Source organism: Nicotiana tabacum, chromosome 22 (assembly GCF_000715075.1).
Source record: "Nicotiana tabacum cultivar K326 chromosome 22, ASM71507v2, whole genome shotgun sequence".
NCBI lineage: Eukaryota > Viridiplantae > Streptophyta > Magnoliopsida > Solanales > Solanaceae > Nicotiana > Nicotiana tabacum.
In genome coordinates this window covers 130,157,452-130,177,762 of record NC_134101.1, presented here as the reverse complement: position 1 = coordinate 130,177,762, position 20,311 = coordinate 130,157,452, and the positions used below count along the sequence as shown (strand labels likewise).

Sequence of the window (20,311 nt, the reverse complement as noted above, 5' to 3'; positions counted from 1 at the left end):
GCGTTGACCGCACTCAAACGGTAGTTTTTGACGATATATAAATCTCTGAGATGAGACTCAATAAAAATCGGGTTCTATTATTTTAACTTTATTTTATTATTTAATTATGAATTCCTACCTTTTGTGATTTTTGTTAGTTTTATTTTTTAAAATATTAGGATAGATGATATACTTATGATGATCTTAAAATACATGCTAAATTAATTATTTTTATTTTTTTTAGTTGTTATTGCACGGACAAAAAGCATGGCGTATGTATATATATGTTGCATAATTGCATGCATGGAAACATGTGAAATTCATTTCGAAAATTGTGGGATAATATATTTAATTATAAAAGAACATTAACTCTTAACCAATATCTAAGTGTAAAGAGTATTTACTCTCATGATCTCAAATTGGTGCAAAGATTGTTTATTCTCAAAGTGATTTTGTAGTATAAATATTTTATAGTATAACTATCCTATTTCATTGTTGTCTCTTAATTGAAACTATTAATAATAAAAGAGTTGGCAGTATGAATGGTCTAATCTTCTTGAAAATGCGATCTAATTTAAAAAATAGAATGATAAGAATTATTTGAATTTGAGATGAGATTTTTTTTATTTCATAAGTTTTTATTTTTAAAAATATTACGTAAAGAAATAAAATGACAATAAACATATTACTACATATATATAATATGTTCAAACAATTAAGAAATTATTTTTCTATGATTAAAATAAAATTTTAAAAATATAAATAACTTTCTAATATAAGTAATTTTACTAATGAAAATTAAAAATTAAATTTGAATCTTAAAGCTAAAAAAAAAAAAATTAACTGCATCTAATACAAAAATAATTATAAGAGAACTCAATATATTTGTAACATAATCTGATAATCATCAAATATATGTATTAATATTTTAGACTAATTCAATTTTACAATTTAAAATAAAGTATGATATTATTCTGGTTAAAGGTAAATAATTAAAATTTATAGTAGAGAAGAGAATATATTAAAAAAATAGAGGTAGTGTGAGGATACTTGTACATTAAATTAATTTAAAAATAAATCAATTAAAAAATTAAATTATATTTAAAAATATTACAATAAATTTAAATGATTAAAAAAATTTGAATGCATAAAAATATACCAAATTTCAAGAATAAAACATTTATATTTATTAAAGACTATTAAAAGAATAATAAGCAAGATTTTAGTTAAGATAATAAAAAATTATATGATAGTAAAATAATATTAAATAATAAATAATACAATAACTATAAGAAAAAAATAAAAGAAAAAAGAATTTGTATAAAAATAATGTGATGAATAAGACATATTTAATTTTTAGATAAAAACAAAATAATAGTAAGAAGTTTGTTAAAATAATATGATCTAATGTGCTCAAACAAGACAGATCGCAATATGATAAGTTTAATATTCTTTGATACTGACAGCAAAATAAAGTGCAAGTACTAAAATCAAGTAGTTAGGTTGCTACAAATAAAAAATAAAATAGGTTGTGCACTACGAGATTTGAACAATAATTTCATATCCTACTTCATAATTAATATCTAATGTTATATAATTTTTATGTGAGAGGTTTATATTTTAAGGTTATTTGCACATGATTCAAATAACCAACATCACAATTTAACATGATTTGTGTCCGCGCATCGCGCGAGTACTACAACAACAACAACCCAGTATAATCCCACAAGTGGAGTCTGGGGAGGGTAATATGTACGCAGACCTTACCCCTACCCCGAAGGGTAGAGAGGCTGTTTCCAGGAGACCCTCAGCTCAAAAAAAAGCCACAGAAGATGATATATTAGTACCATAAAAATGCATAATAAAATAACAGCAATATAAGAGATATGACATACAGAATACGAAATACGAAATAGATGGCTGGTATAGTAAAAACTAGCAGGTAAAGCCCTGCATCAATAGACGACCAATGACATTCTTAGTCTAACTCCTAACTGGCTAGTCTCACTCTATTGTGCTATAGAAATATTCACAACTTTCCCCTAACCTACAACCTTAATGCTCGACCTCCATAATTCCCTGTCAAGGGCCATGTCCTCAGTAATCCTAAGTCGTGCCATGTCATGTCTGATCACCTCTCCCCAATACTTCTTAAGTCGCCCTCTACCTCTCCGCGTGCCCACTACAGCCAGTCGCTCACACTTCCTCACTGGTGCATCAGTGCTCCTCCTCTGAATGTGCCCAAACCATCTGAGTCTTACTTCCCGCATCTTGTCCTCCATGGGGGCCACGCCCGCCTTCTCTCGAATATCTTCATTCCTAATCTTATCCATCCTTGTATGCCCGCACATCCACCTCAACATCCTCATCTCTGCTACTTTCATCTTCTAGATGTGTGAGTTCTTTACCGACCAACATTCAGTTCCATATAACATGGCAGGCCTAACCACTGCTCTATAAAACTTACCTTTTAGTAACGGTGGCACTTTCTTATCACACAAGACTCCCGACGCTAACCTCCACTTCATCCACCTTACCCCTATACGGTGTGTGACATCCTCATCAATCTCCCCGATCCCCTGAATAATCGATCCAAGGTACTTGAAACTACCCCTCTTGGAAATGACTTGAGAGTCAAGCCTCACTTTAACTCCCGCTTCCGTCGGCTCAACCCCAATTTGCACTCGAGGTATTCCGTCTTCGTCCTGCTCAACTTGAAACCTTTAGACTCAAGAGCATGTCTCCAAATCTCCAGCCTCTCGTTGACGCCGCCTCGTGTCTCGTCAATTAGAATAATGTCATCAGCAAATAGCATGCACCATGGCACATCCCCTTGAATATGATGAGTCAGTGCATCCATCACCAGGGCAAATAGGAATGGGCTGAGCGCAGACCCTTGGTGCAACCCCGTAGTAACTGAAAAGTGTTTAGAGTCGCCTCCTACTGTCCTAACCCTTGGTGCAACCCCGTACTAATACTAGTATATTATAATGAGTAAAACATGTAATGTTAAAATTCAACGTTAAAATTATGGGATCTTCAATGCATTGTTTCCAAATTTTTCCCAAAAGAATAGAATATTCCAATTATTTACCGTACATTCTTTCCCATATAATCTTATTTATGACCATTACAATTACCAAATCTTATTGCGATAAATTTAGCTTAAGTCAATGGTTTGTTTGCAATAAAGTTTATTTATTTGAAGTGAACTCTCAAAGTTTGGTATTTGTTCAGTACAAACTTCCATCTGCAAATTATTATTCTTTTCACTACAGATTTAATATTGCATCCAATATAAATTTATGTTCTCTTTGACTCTTTCCAATAGGCTACTTGAATTACTCGGTCACGCAATAGGCTATACTATGTCAAATTATTTTAATTTATTATCTATTTCAAAAAATAATGTTGATCACGGTAGAAAGTAGAAAATCTATCTTATATATCGTTACTATTATACTTATTTTGCTTTCTCTACCTAACCATATTATATTCAGTCAAAATGGCAAGCTAATAAAAATTAACAAAATACTGTGTACCTATTAACAATTTTCTTCTGACTGAGTGATAAAAATATTAGCAATTCGAAGAGGTTCAGTAAAACTAAATAAAAATTTCCGACATAGAAGTGTTTCGGTACTATAATATTAGTCGACGAAGAGGTAATACAATTTTAAATTTTTATTATAATTTTTACTTATTCATATTGCCTTTGTTAATGATATCATTTGTTGGTTAAGTCTTTAACAGTGGAGAAATATCCAAGCAACCCCTTTAAGTACTCATGTGAAAAAGTGAAAGGACTTCTTCAAACCAAATAAGAGTTAATATAGTATTAATGATTAATTAAATCGTGTCAACCCTAATAACACTTCAGTGCACACAAAACTTGAAATATTTTTAGGTGGAAATGTCATCGACTGATTGCTTTACATTTCCACCTAAAAATATTTCAAATAATTTTGTATCCTTGGAAGAGGCGGCAAAATTTAGTGAGCACACTATATTTGGTAATTTTTTATAGCAATTTATGAATTATATTTTACATAATTAATTGATACTTATCACTATTTTTTCAATCTCATAGATTTTAGATGTAATTTTTATTTTATTAACACACAAACCACTTATTGGAAAAGGATAGACCTGGAGAAGAGAGTGCATATGAAAGGTAAACTGAAATTACACGCATAAAAAATAGTTACACACATAAAAAAATATTTTGGTGCACTATATAAAATTATCACTTAGTTGAGATACACTTCATTAGATCATAGCTCCTGAAATTAAAATAGTAAAATATCATATTTATAATTAAACTTTAATTGTTAGTTTTCATAAGTTCAAACGATATCCAATCATTTTAACCTCGACAGGGAAATTTACCCTACGACGATCCACATTGACTTTTCACAAATATTTATACTTTTTCTTTCATGTTTAACTATTTACTCAAAATGTTATTTTAATAACACTTATATTATTTTATAAAATTATGTATTAATTACATCGAATCATACACTAGTAACTAAAAATTCAGAGGAATATTACTGAGTTAGAGGTTGGTAGCCGACAAGGACAGTGAGAGAAACTCTTCCTTCTCACTAACTTGCAGAACATCTTCATCTCCTTAATTCATTAGCTATATGGCTACAGATATTAACCACCATATCCCCCCTAAACCACCAGATAAGGACATTCCCACCCAAAAAGAAGAAGTTAAAAGCTTCAAAGAAAAACTGATCGAGGGAATACAACATTCTCAAACCATCACTGAAACCCCTATAATTATGGATACTACAACTAAGGTCCAAGGACCTTTTGCTATGCAAAATTGTCAAATGTTGATAGATGAAAACACAATTCAACTCTCAGAGGAAGATCAAGCACGGATATATCAGCCCTGGAAATATTCTCTCATTATAAAGCTTATTGGTAAGAAAATCCAACACCATATCCTAAAAAAGAAAATCCAGGAAGCTTGGAAAATTATAGATAATTTCCCACTCATCGATTTGGGAGCAGACTACTACATAGTCAAATTTAATTGTGAAGAGCACATGATTAAAGTCCTAAATTCTGGCCCATGGTTCATATTTGGTCATTTCCTCTCCATTCAAAGATGGAAGCCAAACTTCGTGGCAACAGAAGTTAAAAGCTCCCTTACTGCCATTTGGATCCGTCTGTCCCAATTGCCAACTGAGTTCTATGATGGAATCATCTTGGCAAAAATAGGAAATGGCATCAGTAAGTTACTAAAGGTTGATGCGTGCACCTCTTCCACTCTAAGGGGTCGCTATACGCGATTATGCATAGAGCTTCCTCTGGAAGTTCCTGTAATTCCTTTCATCAACATTGGCCATCACAGACAAACCATCCAATATGAGGGGGGAAAATACCCTATGCAAGCAATGTGAAAGATTAGGCCATGTGGCATGGAAATGTCTCTATGCTAAAATACCTCTGACATCAAACCACTCTATGGAAAATACTGTTGTTTCACCCGATGAGATGAACAACGACAAGGTAGTAAATGAGCTAGCATGGCAAACGGTTAAGTTTCCTAAGAAGAAAAGGACCAATGGGAGAAATTCTGAAAGATATCAAAACCCAGGTATCCAAGCAAGATCTTTACATCCAATACCAGGTAAGTATCCCTCCCGTTCCCCTATTACCAAGTATATCCCATTAACACTCAATCAGGAAATGGCAGTAAACCTATAACAAATGATTGCCATTCTTTTCTAGAAAACCTAGTGGACTGCAACAACAAATTTTTCACCTTGGTTAGTCCGCCCACAGAAATAAAAATAAAGGAAAATTATTTACAAAGCCCTAATAATTCTCCTAAGTTAAATGGTGTCATTAACGTGTCCTTACCTAGTTCTTCTAGTAACAACGTGGCTGATATGGAGGTCACCATTAGAAACAACATGCAAACTCTTAGTAACGCTTCTAATCAAAGTATAATAGATAACACGACTACTAATATCAATATTACCCAAAATCCTTTAAACAATCTTTCTGATAAACTTACTCCTAATCCTTTTCTAATTACAAATAACCCCACTAACCGCTGCATGGCAAGAGAACTGACCCCATAACACTTGTCCCGCATGCCCCTACCCCTAGCCAAATGGCCAATAACAGACACCATGTGCCTATCCCTTCTGATGCACCAAATCCCCTTAAAATCTATTCTCTTGCATGCAAAGAAAGCATGCAAATAGATTCATCATTGGCACCCTAGATAGCCAAACTACTACCGAAACCCTTCTATCTCCCTCTATGTAACACACCATAACAAATATAAATCACCCCCTAAACAATCAAAATGCCAAGAATCCCACTAGCTTAAAGAAGGAGGTACAGTCTTGTCCAAATTCTAAGACATCAAAGAGCTCACTCAATAGCAAACCCACCCCCAAATGTGAACAACCCTCAGGGAAACCAAACAGTGTTCTTCATCCAACCACCACTCCCTCAAGATCATCAACCCCTTTCGTGGATAGAACAGGCACTCATGAGTCATGCAGTATCATTCAACATGATACTAGATGGCCAAGACACTGTGATAACTTCCTAGAACTACTTGTCAGCGAGGGAATGCACATGGCCATGAGCAACTATCACAACTATGTATGGTTGAACAATATATTTCAACCTTTGGCACCCAACTTGAATGCTCAGCAAGCTCAAGCCATGAGGAACCAGTGGAATCTCCCCCATCACTTCAACCCGCTACAACCCCAGAACATGAACCTGGATCTCCCATTCTTTCCCCCAGGGGAGATTCAAAACTTGAACTCAATATTCATGCCATGGGCAGCAGCCCCCCCATTTTCAACAGAACCAAGCCCAAACAGCTCCACCAGCAAACAACCCACCTCCACAAGCAGTGAATTCCAATGTGCAAGAACACGTAGAGCCTCCAGTAGAGAATGTAGAAGAAATCAACTTACTAGGGCGGAAGAGATAATAGAATTCTCAAGTCTAAACGATGTAAAGGTCTATCTCTTCAGGAAATGCAAGAGAAGAGATATGTATTCAATTGCCCTCCACCATTGTACCAGTTCTCAATGGATATCAGACCCCCTCAGGATCCCACTGTTGGAAGCCATGCAATGATACTAGTTCCTTCCATGAGAAGGAATCTAGCGCTCTAGGTAAGAATGGAGAGCAACCCAATCAACAACCATGTATTAATAATGTATATGCCTGCTAGTGTTATCATTTGGAATATTCGTGGTGGCAACAATGAAAATTTTCGTGTCAACTTTAGGGAGATGGTTGATACTCACAAACCTTGCATGGTTACCTTGTTAGAAACTCGAATGGAAAATCATACAACCCTTCTTAATGATTTTCCCTTCACAAATATGGTCGAAGTGCCAACTGAGGGCCAATCGGGGGGGTATGGTCAGCCTGTGGGATGCTAGCATTGTGAAGATGCATGATTTTGTTAGGAGAAATCAAGAAATTCATGCCAACATAGAGGTAACTCCCTTTAACTCTGTTTGGTTATTTTCTTCCGTTTATGCAAGTACTACCCTAAGAAATAGACGTACACTCTGGGAAAATATAGAAAAAATCCATTTAAACAACCCCAAACCTTGGCTTCTTGGGGGATATTTTAACGATATTTTTTGTGCTTGTGACAAATTTGGAGGGAATCCTATAAACTGTAGAAGAAGTAACACACTGTGGAACAGTATCAACAAATGTAACCTCCTACACCTAGGTTATAAAGGTTCTAAATATACTTGGACTAATAATAGGAAAAAATCTAGAAGTCTTATAATGGAAAGATTAGACAGAGTTTTTGTGATTAATGATTGGATTTCTATTTTTCCTAAAGATATGGTCACTCATTTGCCTAGAACACACTCCGACCATAGCCCGTTATTAGTAGCTTTAAATCCTAGTAATATAAATTTCTCCAATAAACCGTTTAGACTAGAGACTATTTGGTGTAGGCATCCGGACTTTATCAACATTGTTAAAAATTGTTGGTCCAACAAGGGACTACCTGAAGCTCAAGCTTCTTTTAAAAACATGGTAGTGGAATGGAAAAACGATACTTTTGGTGACATCTTCAAAAAGAAAAAAATCATACTGGCCCGACTAAATGATATCCAAACCTTCCCCCGCTTACCACAAAAGTTTCTTCCTACAAGACCTTGAATCTAAGCTTCAATTGGAGTTTAATAATATCTTGAAAATGGAGCAAGACTTTTGGAAATTACGAACCAAGAATCTCTTTGTTGAATGATGGAGATGCAAATACAAAGTTCTACCATATTATGGCCTCAAATCGTAAGCGTCGTAGTGCTATCATGTTTTTTAAAAACTCCAATGGTGATTGGATAACTAACCCCCCTTCCATCTTAAGCCATACCCTAGACTTCACTAGGAATGCTTTCATGACTTCAAAAACCTCCTCACATAGGAAAGACAACCTAGGGAATTCTTCAAGACAAAACAAAATTGATCTTGCAAGTCTAGACAAGGCTTTAATAAAAGAGGAAATCATAAATGCAGTTTTTACATTCAAACCCTTTAAAGCACCGAGGCCGGACGGAATACACCCTTTCTTTTATCAAAAATACTGGGGTATCATTCACAACTCAGTAGAGTTTTTTTGTTACTCAAAGTTTGCCTGGTAATATAAATGAGACCTACATTTGCCTAATCCCAAAATTTGCCAATGCAAACAACCTGAAAATTTTTAGGCCAATTGGTCTTTGAAATACGTCCTACAAAATTATTACAAAGATTATTGCAAATAGGATTAAGCCTTTTTTACCCTACCTAATTATCCCTCTCCAATCTAGCTTCATTAAAAATAGGAGAGCTAGTGACAATGCAATTATTGTCCAAGAGATTATGAATAATCTTCGTAAATATAAAAAAACAACCCCTGATATGCTTATTAAAATTGACCTCGAAAAGGTTTTCGATAGACTAGAGTGGTCTTTTGTCTACAGAACTCTTAGGTTCTATAATTTCCCCCCAAAAATTAGTAAGTTGATTATGCATTGCATCACTACCAACTCTATGGGTATCCTAGTTAACGGGACAACTACTGAATTTTTTAATCCTAGTAGGGGTATCCGCCAAGGTTACCCCCTTTCACCTTATATATTCATCCTTTGCATAGAATTACTATCTAAACTCATCAATTACCAAACAGATATTCTAAATTGGGATCCTATTAAAATCTCTCAAAAAGGCTTGTTTTTTTCTCATGTCCTATTTGCGGATGATATAACTCTAATGGGTAAGGCAAACAAAAAAACTGGTCATTGCATTAAGACTAGTATGAATTTTTTCTGCTCCCAATCAGGTTTATCAATCAACTACACTAAGTCCAAAATTATCCTCCCAAAATTTAGTCCTCCACAAACCTCCTCGTACTTGTCGAACCTTTTTGGAATGAAAGTTACTCATGATTTTGGAAACTACCTAGGCTACCCAATATTGAACCATAGTCCAAAACCAAGAGATTTCCAATTCGCAATTAACAAGCTCCATAGCAAAATGTCCCATTGGAAATGCTCATTTCTAAATATAGTCGGTCGTGCAACTCTAGCTGCTAGCACTCTAAATTCCATCCCCTCATACTCCATGCAATACACTTATCTTCCTAATAAAATCCTTAAATAAATTGACAAGATTCAAAGGGATTTCATTTGGGGAAGTACTAACACTACTAAAAAACTCCATTTAGTAAATTAGAATCTCGTCACCAAGAGTAAGCAAGAAGGAGACCTTGGTATCCAAAAAACTTCCTCCAAAAATATTGCCTTCTAACAGATCTTTCATGGAGACTACTACAAAATTCAAACACTCCTTGGACCAAGCTTATCTCCTATAAATATGCTAATAAAAAAACAATCAATACTTCCTCCTTTATTGGCAATTCATCCTTAAGGGATGGAATTTTTTGCAATCATGGTATCTTGTGGCATCCTCACTCAAATTAAAATATGAAAATTTGGTCTTCAAATTGGATCCATGACACGAGTTCTCTGAGGAAGAATTTATATAGTCCAATTGATAAAAAAGATCTTAATATCCCAATAAAGGATATTATAATTGATGGCAAGTGGAACCTCTCTAATATCTCCTTTTATATTCTTAATACCCTTATGAAAAATATTATGGCTACCCTTATACCTAATAAGTTTACTAAAAAAGATACTATGACATTGGGTATTACCTCTAGTGGTCTTTTCATCACCAAATCCTGCTACTCCCTCATCAATCCTTCTTTCCCTCCCAAACTAGATTTTGAATGAATTTGGGATCTTCAATGCCCAAACAAAATCAAGTTCTTCTTCTGGAAATGTTTGCATAATCATATACCTTGCAGAGCCTACTTATCCCACATTGGTATGAATATTGATAAGGTTTACACTATTTGTAGAATTAATGTGGAAAGTGCTGAACATATCTTCCTCGACTACCCTATCACTAATTCTTGTTGGGAACAATTAGGTATAAAAAATCTTTATTTAAAAGATGGAAATCACTCGCTTTTGAAATTAAAGAATATTTTTATTCAAACAAGTCTCTACTCAAATAACTGGAAGACCATCCTTCCTTTTGCGATTTGGAATATTTGGAAAAATAGAAACAACAATAATTTGCACAACCTTAGTAATAAGGTTTGTCACATGGTCATCCTCCAACAAGCCTGGGAATATAATTTCTTTACAGAAAAGAGTCCCTTTTAAGGAGCACAGGGTTCAAGTTAAGATCAATTGGAACAAACCTCTGGCAAATACAATCAAACTCAATATTGACGGAGCCTTCTCCAAAACTACTCTGGAAGCTGGACTGAGTGGAGTTTTCAGGAACAAAAATGGTGACTGGATTTTTGGGTACTACAGATCAACTTATGGATGAGCATCCACAATCATGCATTGCGAGCTAATGGCTCTACATGAAGGACTAAATATTGCTAAACATATTGATCTTCGTAACATCGAAGTTGAGACTGACTCAACGAATACTATATTGATGCTTAATGAAAATAACCCTAACCTTTCAAATCTAATTTTGGAATGCAGGTTGTTAATGCACCAGTTGAAGCACCCAATCCTGAGGCATAACTCCAGGGAAGGAAATGAAATAGCCCACCTCTTGGCAAAGAAAGCACTGAAGAATTTCAAAGTTCCTAGATGTGTTCATCATGCACGTCCACCTTATTTTGTTGAACATCAATTGCTAAAGGACAAGAAGGGTTTCAGTTTTAAGTTAAAGTGTGTTAGTATTAGTGTTTGTGAAAAACTAGCCAAGTTTGGCAATGAAATGGTCCTACGGGACTATGTAAGAACTGTGTAATATTTGTGGTAGTAGTATAATATTATCGTTTGTGTTAAAAAAAAAAAAAAAGAGTTAGAGGTCGGTATATACAGAAACTGGAATTTGCTCAGTATAAAAAGCCGACGTATTTAAGGAGATCGGCACCCTCTTTTCCCCCAAAAGAAACCTACAACCTAAAAAAAAAACACACACACAACTAGGGACAGTCGGACAGACGAAAAACAAAACCCTCCAAAATCCCAAGAGTCCCAAAAATCCCTATATATTCCAATCCTTGTCCTTGTTGGTCTCGTAATTCTGCGTTTATTAGAATTGTTCGATGCTTCTCCCGTTCATAATCGGATCCACTTCAGCTAATATTAAATGCTCTGTTTCTTTGTTTCTTCCTATTTCATGTCTGCAGCAACAAGGCTAATTTTTCATAAGTTCCCTATAAAGTTGTCTGCTTTAGTGGTTTTTGAGTTCCAGCCTACACTTCTCTGCACAGCATGAGTGATTCTAAGGTGTGTATTATTGATTCTTGATGTTTCTCTTTTGCTTTTGTTGGGTTTTTGGTAATTCTAGAATGTTCTGAATTATGGACAAAATTGGTTCTTGAGTTGTGGTTGTAATATTGTGGTTTGTGGCCTTCATATTGTGGATGCCTGAGTAAGGTAAAGACTGCACTTTGTTTCTGATATATGGTGATTGAGTGGAATTATGATGTTTGATTTTTTTGAGTTATGGATAAAAATCAATTCTTTAGAAGTTTCGGATGGTTCATAGGCTTATCATTGTCTGGTTATTATTGGCTGTAAGCAATTTGTTTGTGATGATGTGCATTTTTTTTTTGGGAATATGCTCTTTGTGTTGCGGACTTCTTGATAAAAATAATCAATTTGTGCATTATTGATTGCTAGTTTGGTTTTAATGGTATGTGGTTGTTGTGGATGACATAGGAAGTGAAAAAGAAATCCATATTTCTGTCAGATGGATATGCTGTTAGAGAAAAATTTTAGTTAATGGTTGAATGGCTTCTTGCTGCAAAGTAAAAGAGTCGCAAAAATTTCCTTTTTTCTCCACATGGTTGTCTTTATGGATACTTGTCTAGTAGGAAGCGGCCCAGTGCTAAGTTACATAAGATCACTTGGGAATATCTCAGGCTTGTCGTAGTGACCAATTACTGTGGGTACTTGCATTTTGCTGGTATATTCTATTTACCAAGGAGTACGAAAAGACCAGGGTTCATTCTTGCCTGTTCTATTTTTATTTGGTCACTTTTACTAATCTTCTATACAATGTGCAATATAAATTCATTGGTCCTAATAGAAGAATTTTGAGCAGTGATATCCTGCATTTAGCTAGGTGCATTAAGTCAATAAATTAGTGGTTACACAAATCTTGTGAAGGCTAACTCGGATTTGAACTGATGGGGGTGGCAGTAAAAGACTCAAAGGAGCTGCTACAATTGCAGGCTGAAAATGACTTTGGTACATGGATTTGGCATTAGCCGTGTCAAGCGATTGTGTTAAGTGTGGTTTGGACTTCTTAACTTTGTAAAAATAGTTAAGAGCTTTAGATGTGTCCGAAGGATTGGTGGATACTTGATAAAGTTATTGGTATGGTATGATATGGCAGAATTACAGTCTTTAGTTTTTGCAGCTTCTGTAAATTTACTCGACAGCTGTGCTGTGTTCGGTGATACTTTAATTATTTAAAGAAATTACTGACTACTTCTGATTCTGCCCTTTCCTTTTCCTCTCATTTTGGTTAGACTGATAGAGCCAAGATTGTTTCCTTTGTCTTGATGTTGCAGGTATTTTTATTTGGTTCATTTACTGAAGATGAAACGAAGTCATTGCTGAACCCGCCATCTGGTTGTGATGCTAATAAGCGCGTGGAAGAAAAGGTGCTAGTTAATTCCTCAAAATTGGTGCCTGAGTTATCTTTTGGAAGTTTCAGCAGTGTATCCAATTCTCAACCTGATTCTTCCAAAGAGAAAGTAGGCTCAGATTCCTCTACTATGAAGGAGCCGAAAGCTGGGCATGAGAAACCAAAGACAGATAGCTTACTCAGAGAGATCAAACAGAATGGAGATGTCCAGAATGATTACTACGGCAATGGACATGAAGTATCTGCAATGGTACACAATATCGGCTTTAGCAATTTATGTGTGTCAGAAGATGAGGGTAAAACCATTAACAATAGCACAACTGGACGAGATGATGGTGCACTATTAAATAAAGGAAATTCGAATGGGCCCACTAGCAATTCAGCAAAAAGTGCACATTCAGGACAAGCCCCTCTGGAGGTATCTGGTGGGCCTCTTGATGTTGCAGGCTTACTACCTCGCGGTTTAATCAACTCAGGGAACTTATGCTTCCTTAATGCTACATTACAAGCTCTTTTGTCATGTTCACCTTTTGTTGAGCTTTTGCTAAGTCTAAGGATACACAGTTTTTCCAAGGTTGAATATCCAATGTTAGCTGCATTTGTGGGGTTTCTTTCTCAGTTTACTGTTCCTGGTTCTACAAATTTAATGAAGAAAGATGCCACCAGTATTGAAGTCGGTACGCCCTTCAGCCCAGCAATATTTGAAGCAGTTCTGAAGAAATTTACTCCTGATGTGCCTAAAGCCATTTCCGGCAGGCCAAGGTCTGTACTTATTTACACGTGTTTAGTAGTTATAGATGTCTTCTTTCTGGGGTTTTCTTCAATGTACTTGTTGTGACAACTTTGAGGTTACCATTTCTCGATTAGTGTAAATTGGAGAAATGTGTCAACTCTTTGTAAAGTATCTCAAAACTCCTTTTATTAACAATTTTCCAGACAAGAAGATGCACAGGAGTTCCTGAGTTTTGTAATGGATCAGATGCATGGTGAATTACTAAAGCTTGAAGGGCAATCGAGTTCAAGTGGGAAAAATTCATTACTTGTTTCATCAGAAGAAGATGAGGGATGGGAAACTGTTGGCCCAAAGAACAAATCTGCAGTCACGAGAACTCAGGACTTTGTTCCTTCAAAATTAAGTGCAATTTTCGGAGGGCAGTTGAAAAGTGTTGTTAAAGCAAGAGGTAGTGTGCTTTTTATAAGTATGTAGATTTGCTTATTATATAAAGATCATCTGCTGCTCATGAAGAGCATAAGACTAGTCAAATCTAGGGGTGTTACCTGATTTTAAAAAAAGGACTAGTCAAATCTAAGAATTGGGGATTGGTTATTTCCATAAATTTCTCATTTTGGATTGCAAGTTAGGGGGTAATAGAGCTTTCCTTACTTCATACCGGGGGTGAGGCGGGGTTGGATTAGGGTTGATCTTAGATGGCTTGCAGTTTATGTTGAATCCACACTATCCTTGCTGTTTATCTTAGCCCCGGACCTTAGATTCCGGTTACTGTTATTGAATGTCATTCATCTTTTGGTTTTTATTCTTCTGTTACTATTACGGTTTCTACTGGAGTTACTAATGAATTGTCTTTTCTTGTTGTTTTTTTTTTTCGTCTTTCTGAGCCGAGGGTCTATCGGAAACGGCCTCTCTGTCCTATCGGGGTAGGGGTAAGGTCTGCGTACACATTACCCTCCCCAGACCCCATTTTGTGGGATTTTACTGAATAGTTGTTGTTGTTGTTCTCATTTTGGATTGCCCATGTGAATCCTGGTCCAACTGTGATAACGGTTAAAGGAAGTGTGGATCATCAGTTTAAGTTAAATATCCCCTCCAAGACAAAAAAAAGGTTTTACACAAAATTAAGCAGCTTTTGAGAAGTGGTAAGAAGCTTCGGTTTCTCTCTAAATCCCAGAAATTTCACGTTTGCTACTTTTCATGACTTTATTTTAGCAGAAAGATTGCGCATGACGTATAGATTGCTCATTAACTTTCTATTTGCATGACAAAAAAAAAATTCTGCCTTTATTGTAAATTTGTCAAAGGACGCATAGAATGCGACAGAGGAAGGTATTTTCTGGAATCTGGCTGTATCGTAGGAAATTATCTTTTTCCCAGCAACCAGACTACAGTATTATCTTTTAGTTTCAGAAACTGTAAATTTGCTATATTACAAGTTCCCAATCTGACATATATGCAATAGCTCGTTTGTGAAGCAACTGGATGTTGTGCTCATGCTAGTATGTCTTTTATCTATTTTCCGTAGGGAAGAGAAATTTGTCTGACCAATGAGGTTCTCTCAAGTCTCAACTATTTTTAAATTTAGATTGAGTTTAAGATTTTGAATTTACTTTATTATAGGGAACAAAGCCTCTGCCACTGTTCAACCATTTTTCGTGCTCCATCTTGATATTTCACATGAGGCTGTTCGTACCATTCAAGATGCTCTCCGTCTATTTGCTGCTCCAGAGACACTCGAGGAATATAGAACAACAATAGGAAAGGTAAATTGCTCCGCTACCTTTTGGACATTATGGTTTTTACTGTCTGCTCTTAGTTGGGGAATGGTCCAGTTCTAATGTCAATTATTGAATATGTTGACCTACTGCATAAAACTGTATTGAATCTTAGATGGGTCACAATTCAGAGGCCTCTAGTGTACAAGTTCCCTAAGAAACTTTGCTGTTGATGGATATTGTTTGTGCCACCAACCTGTTTTGTTTTTACTTTGATAATGTATTATTCACAATTTAGCACTAAGTGTTATGAGTTACAGTAAGGAGTCAAACTGTCCCTCTTATATCTTTTCGGGAGCCTATGAAATCCAAATGTTCATGTATGTCACCTACAAAATGGAAACTTACACTAAAAGGATAAGGTTGTTTGATAAAAAGCCTTCAATCTGTGAAGGCGATTAAATTTTCCTTTAAATCATCTGGGGTTTCTTTCCTCTTCTAGATAGTCCATGAAGTGAAGACTGGGACTGTGAGACATGTATTCTGCAGTTGTTTTGAAGCCTTTTTCCCATGCCAGCTCCAAAAAGCCATTCTTAAAGTTCTTTGCATCACCAACTGAAACCCTGAAATGGTTATTAAAAACCTTTACCATATGTCCCTCGCAACTCGAAAATTAAAAAAACAAGTGTTGTGAATTTTCATTGTGCAGTCCTCATAGGCAACGTCAAATTTTCCTATGTTAGACAAGCTTCACGCATAATAGTCCATCCAAAACTAGTTTTATAGGTTCAATCATATTTTGCTACAGGATTTTCCATGGCCATTCCTTTCCAGTTCTCCCGGCTACATTCATATTTTGACAACAAGTTCTAACTGCAAATATATCTTTCTTTGCATCTTTCAACCTTATAAGATCTGATGCCTTAGTTGCATAGCTGCTCTCCTCCAACTTTTAGGTGTCGAATCAGCCTTCTACTTGTCATCGGGATTAACTTCGTTTTCCTCTTAGTTGATTATTCAGAAGTTATTGCTGGTTTAGTGATCACTGATCAGATTAAAAATGATGACATTCAGTAGAAAGTGCAAGTAGCACGCAATGAGGATAAAATGAGAGGTCTCTTCGGATGGTTTGGTCATGTCCTGCATCAACCTACAAATGCATCGGTCCGTAGGTGTGGAACTATGGTGAAGGAGGGTGTCAAAAGGGGATAGGGTAGACATAAAATCACATGGAAAGAAGTTGTCTCGAAAGACCTACAAGTCCTTGGAATCAATGCAAACTTAGCTAAAGATAGGACATAATGGAAGAGAAAGATCTATATAGGTGATACCTACTAGTTGGGAATGAGTTTTAGACTTGGTAGAGAACTTCTATTATTATTATTATTATTATTATTATTATTATGAATGAATGTTTTTCTTCCTGCTTCGATTTTCGTATTATCTTGCTGTTGTTATAGTTTTTTTTCATGACTTCTTCACTACCATAGTTTCTTTCCTATATTATTGTGACTTTGCTTTCCTCGAGCCGAGGGTCTATTGGAAACAACCTCTTTACCTACACAAGGTAGAGATAAAGACTGTGTACACATTACCCTCGCTAGACCCCACTTGTGGGATTACACTGGGTATGTTGTTGTTATTGTTATTTATATAATACATTTATCTTATTTTTCACTTTCACGTTTATTTTATTTTAGTAATAATGGTGATGTCGGTTGAGCTTAAAGAAAGAAACGAGGATTCATATCGCCGATTCTAACTTGTTTGGGATTGAGGCGTAGTAGTTGTGATCGCTGATCAAAGGCAGGATACTAGCTGGTTTTTGACCTCTAACATAGTTTATTTCCTTGCAGTCTGGATCAGGTAGTGCCAGAAAATCCATCAGCATACAGACACTTCCTAAGATGATGATTTTACACTTGAAGCGGTTCGGTTATGGAAGCCACGGAAGTACTAAACTGCTTAAACCGGTGCAATTCCCTCCTGAACTAGTGATAAGCCGTGATTTACTTGCTAATTCGACTACTGAGGTAATATTCAAATTTAATGAAGTTCTTTGTTAACCCTCTATCCCAATCAGGGGGAAATAATTTAATTTTTGATTTTATAATTCTGGTTGCGATTTTATAGTGTTATAAGGAATATTTTGAAGGTCATTGTAGATAGAAATGGATTCAACTGTTCAAATTGCAATTTCAAGATCTTTGGTAATTGAACTAAATTGATCGAAAGTTTGGTCTATCTGAAAAAGTCTCATTCATGGGAAGGAAGGAAAGTATAAGCGAAAGCGAAAGAGCTGATGTACTTGAACCCTTATAGTCTAAATACCTCACCTTCAGTGAACTAATTTGATATATCGACTACTATGCAAATAGTAGGCATTTAATTCAGTTAAGTGTTAAATGTGAATATATATTACACCCTTGTGGGTTTTGGAAGTCATAGATATCTATAGAGCAAAATTGGACAGATCATACTGCTAACTCACATGGCGAATTAAGTGTCGTCATTTACTGAAGTGGGGAAATGCATCATAAGTCAGAAACCTTCTCAACAGAGCATATTGACGTCCCCTTGGGTCCAAAAATAAAAAATCATCACCTTTTTGTACGAATTATGTAGGAAGCAACACAACACATTCTTCTACTATGGCATGATTTCCATGGATTTACGTGAGGTGAAACTTTTGTTTGTTGTTTTACATGCAGGGTCGACAATATCAACTTGTTTCCACAATAACCCATCATGGGAGGGAAGCTTCTAAGGGGCATTATACTGCCGATTGTCGCAACCAGAGTGGGAAGTGGTTGCGATTTGATGATGCCTCTGTTACTGCTGTTACCATTAATAGAGTGCTGCACGATCAAGCTTATGTTCTATTCTATAAACAAGCATAGGCAACACGTCTTAATCCAATCAGGTAACCGAGCGTGAGAGAAGACATTCTGAAGTCATTGGACATTGCCACACCTCATGCATCTGCACTACTGTCGCTCCATTGTGTTAGATAGTCACTATTGTGTTTTCATTTACATGGTCATCAGGGAAATGAAACATCCATTGGCATCCGGGGCATGTGGTAAATGTATGGAAATTCTGTTACCAGTTTTGTTTGGAGGTGTTCCTTTCCTAGTCTTCCTTTTTTGATCTTTGATTCATTATATTAGGAAAATTTGACTCTTGTGTAATGAGAATGAGGTCGAGATATTTCTTTATACTCTTTGATATTCGAGTTTCTCTTTACTTAAGTTTATATAGAAGCATAGCTTTTTCTGGAATTAAGAATGAAATGGAATAGCCAAGCAAGCAGCAGAAAGTAGGCACCTATATATGGTGTTCCAAGTTGATATTGTGGAAACAAGTTGATATTGTCGACCCTGCATGTAAAACAAGAATAAGTCCTACTTGTCTAATATTGAGGAATGGAATCATAATCGTTTTGTTTTGTTTGCAAAATATTAGCTTCACTGTAAATATATCCTTGTAATTGACTTTTAACTATTTTGCCCCTTGTAAGCATTTCAAGTAGACGAACGTATAAAAGAAGAAATAGAACTGAGTACCAAAACGAATTCAACTTTAAATTAAGTTGTGCTTGTATAGGACAATGCATGACTCAAGATTAACTGACTGACAATGGCAACAATTATGTTTTACTCGAGCATTAAGGTGGTAGGTTAGGGAAATTGTGATGTCTTTGTTACAGCGCACTAGAGTGAGACTAGCCAGTTAGGAAGTAGTCTTAGGATGCTATTGATCAACTACTGATGATGGGCTTTATCTCCTGTGTATTAATACCTTACATCTTTCTCGTATTTCCTATATCTCTTATATTGCTGTTACTTTGTTTTTTATGGTATTTATGTTATGTTATGGATTTTATGGTACTTTATGTTGTTTTATTATGAGTCTATTGATAGTACTAATATAGTGTCTCTTGTTGCCTCTTTGAGCCGAGGGTCTCCTGGAAACAGCCTCTCTGCCCCTCGGGGTAGAGGTAAGGTCTGCGTACATATTACCCTCCCCAGACCCCACTTGTGGGATTACACTGGGTTGTTGTTGTTGTTGTAGATTACTTATTAGGTAGTCGCAGCTAAATTTCTATGATAAGCATGCCTATTTTGATAACCTGGTAAAAATGGTTAAAACATACTGTATATAACTTAAACCCTATTCTAAATAGTGTAGTAGTATCCTTCGAAATCAGTCCAAAGAAATGGTCATTCCATTACATCTGCATAGAATGATTAGTTTAATGAAGCAGTTTTAGATCTTTGCTGCCTACTGTGAAATTTGAAGAATTTATTTGCGGCATTCTTTTATAAGAGGTGGATTATCTTAATTTGATATCATTTTTTCATTACATCACCCCTGCAAAATAAGTCAACTTATTTGGATATTACCTGCATTATATTACAATTAATAACTCCATCTGTAACTGTTTGTCAACGTATTCTTAAAACACATACTATTAAATGATAGTTTTACTATACCAATTACATAAACAAATTAAGAGCTACTTTCAATCTCAACCACTCTCACTTTTTACAACATATATATAAATATAACTAAGAGTTTGACTTTTGCACAGTTTTTCTTACACAACAGATAATTTTCTATAATTTAGTAATTTAAAAATTTACTATTCCCTCGGTCCTAATTTATGTGTCATATT

The 20,311-nt window shown here is 35.5% G+C and overlaps 2 protein-coding genes across 2 annotated transcripts; both read left to right on the top strand.

The window, feature by feature from the left end:
* The first annotated feature begins 4,628 nt into the window (after positions 1 to 4,628).
* On the top strand, positions 4,629 to 5,399 carry LOC107830811 (uncharacterized). Its single transcript, XM_016658463.1, has one exon. The coding sequence runs from the start codon at positions 4,629 to 4,631 to the stop codon at positions 5,397 to 5,399; it is 771 nt and encodes a 256-aa protein (XP_016513949.1).
* A 5,993-nt stretch (positions 5,400 to 11,392) lies between these two features.
* On the top strand, positions 11,393 to 18,851 carry LOC107830813 (ubiquitin carboxyl-terminal hydrolase 24). The gene is made up of 6 exons (XM_016658464.2): positions 11,393 to 11,816; positions 13,109 to 13,947; positions 14,122 to 14,366; positions 15,539 to 15,681; positions 17,490 to 17,666; positions 18,345 to 18,851. The coding sequence occupies exons 1-6, from the start codon at positions 11,802 to 11,804 to the stop codon at positions 18,531 to 18,533; spliced, it is 1,608 nt and encodes a 535-aa protein (XP_016513950.1). The 5' UTR covers positions 11,393 to 11,801; the 3' UTR covers positions 18,534 to 18,851.
* Positions 18,852 to 20,311: the final 1,460 nt, after the last annotated feature.

Excerpts from the sequence above, each read along its gene's own strand:
- LOC107830813 (XM_016658464.2), top strand. Across the intron at positions 13,948-14,121 it reads GCCATTTCCGGCAGGCCAAG|ACAAGAAGATGCACAGGAGT; the intron begins GTCTGTACTTAT and ends ACAATTTTCCAG. Across the intron at positions 14,367-15,538 it reads AAGTGTTGTTAAAGCAAGAG|GGAACAAAGCCTCTGCCACT; the intron begins GTAGTGTGCTTT and ends ACTTTATTATAG.
- LOC107830811 (XM_016658463.1), top strand. The coding sequence starts at position 4,629 with ATGGCTACAGATATTAACCACCATATCCCCCCTAAACCACCAGATAAG.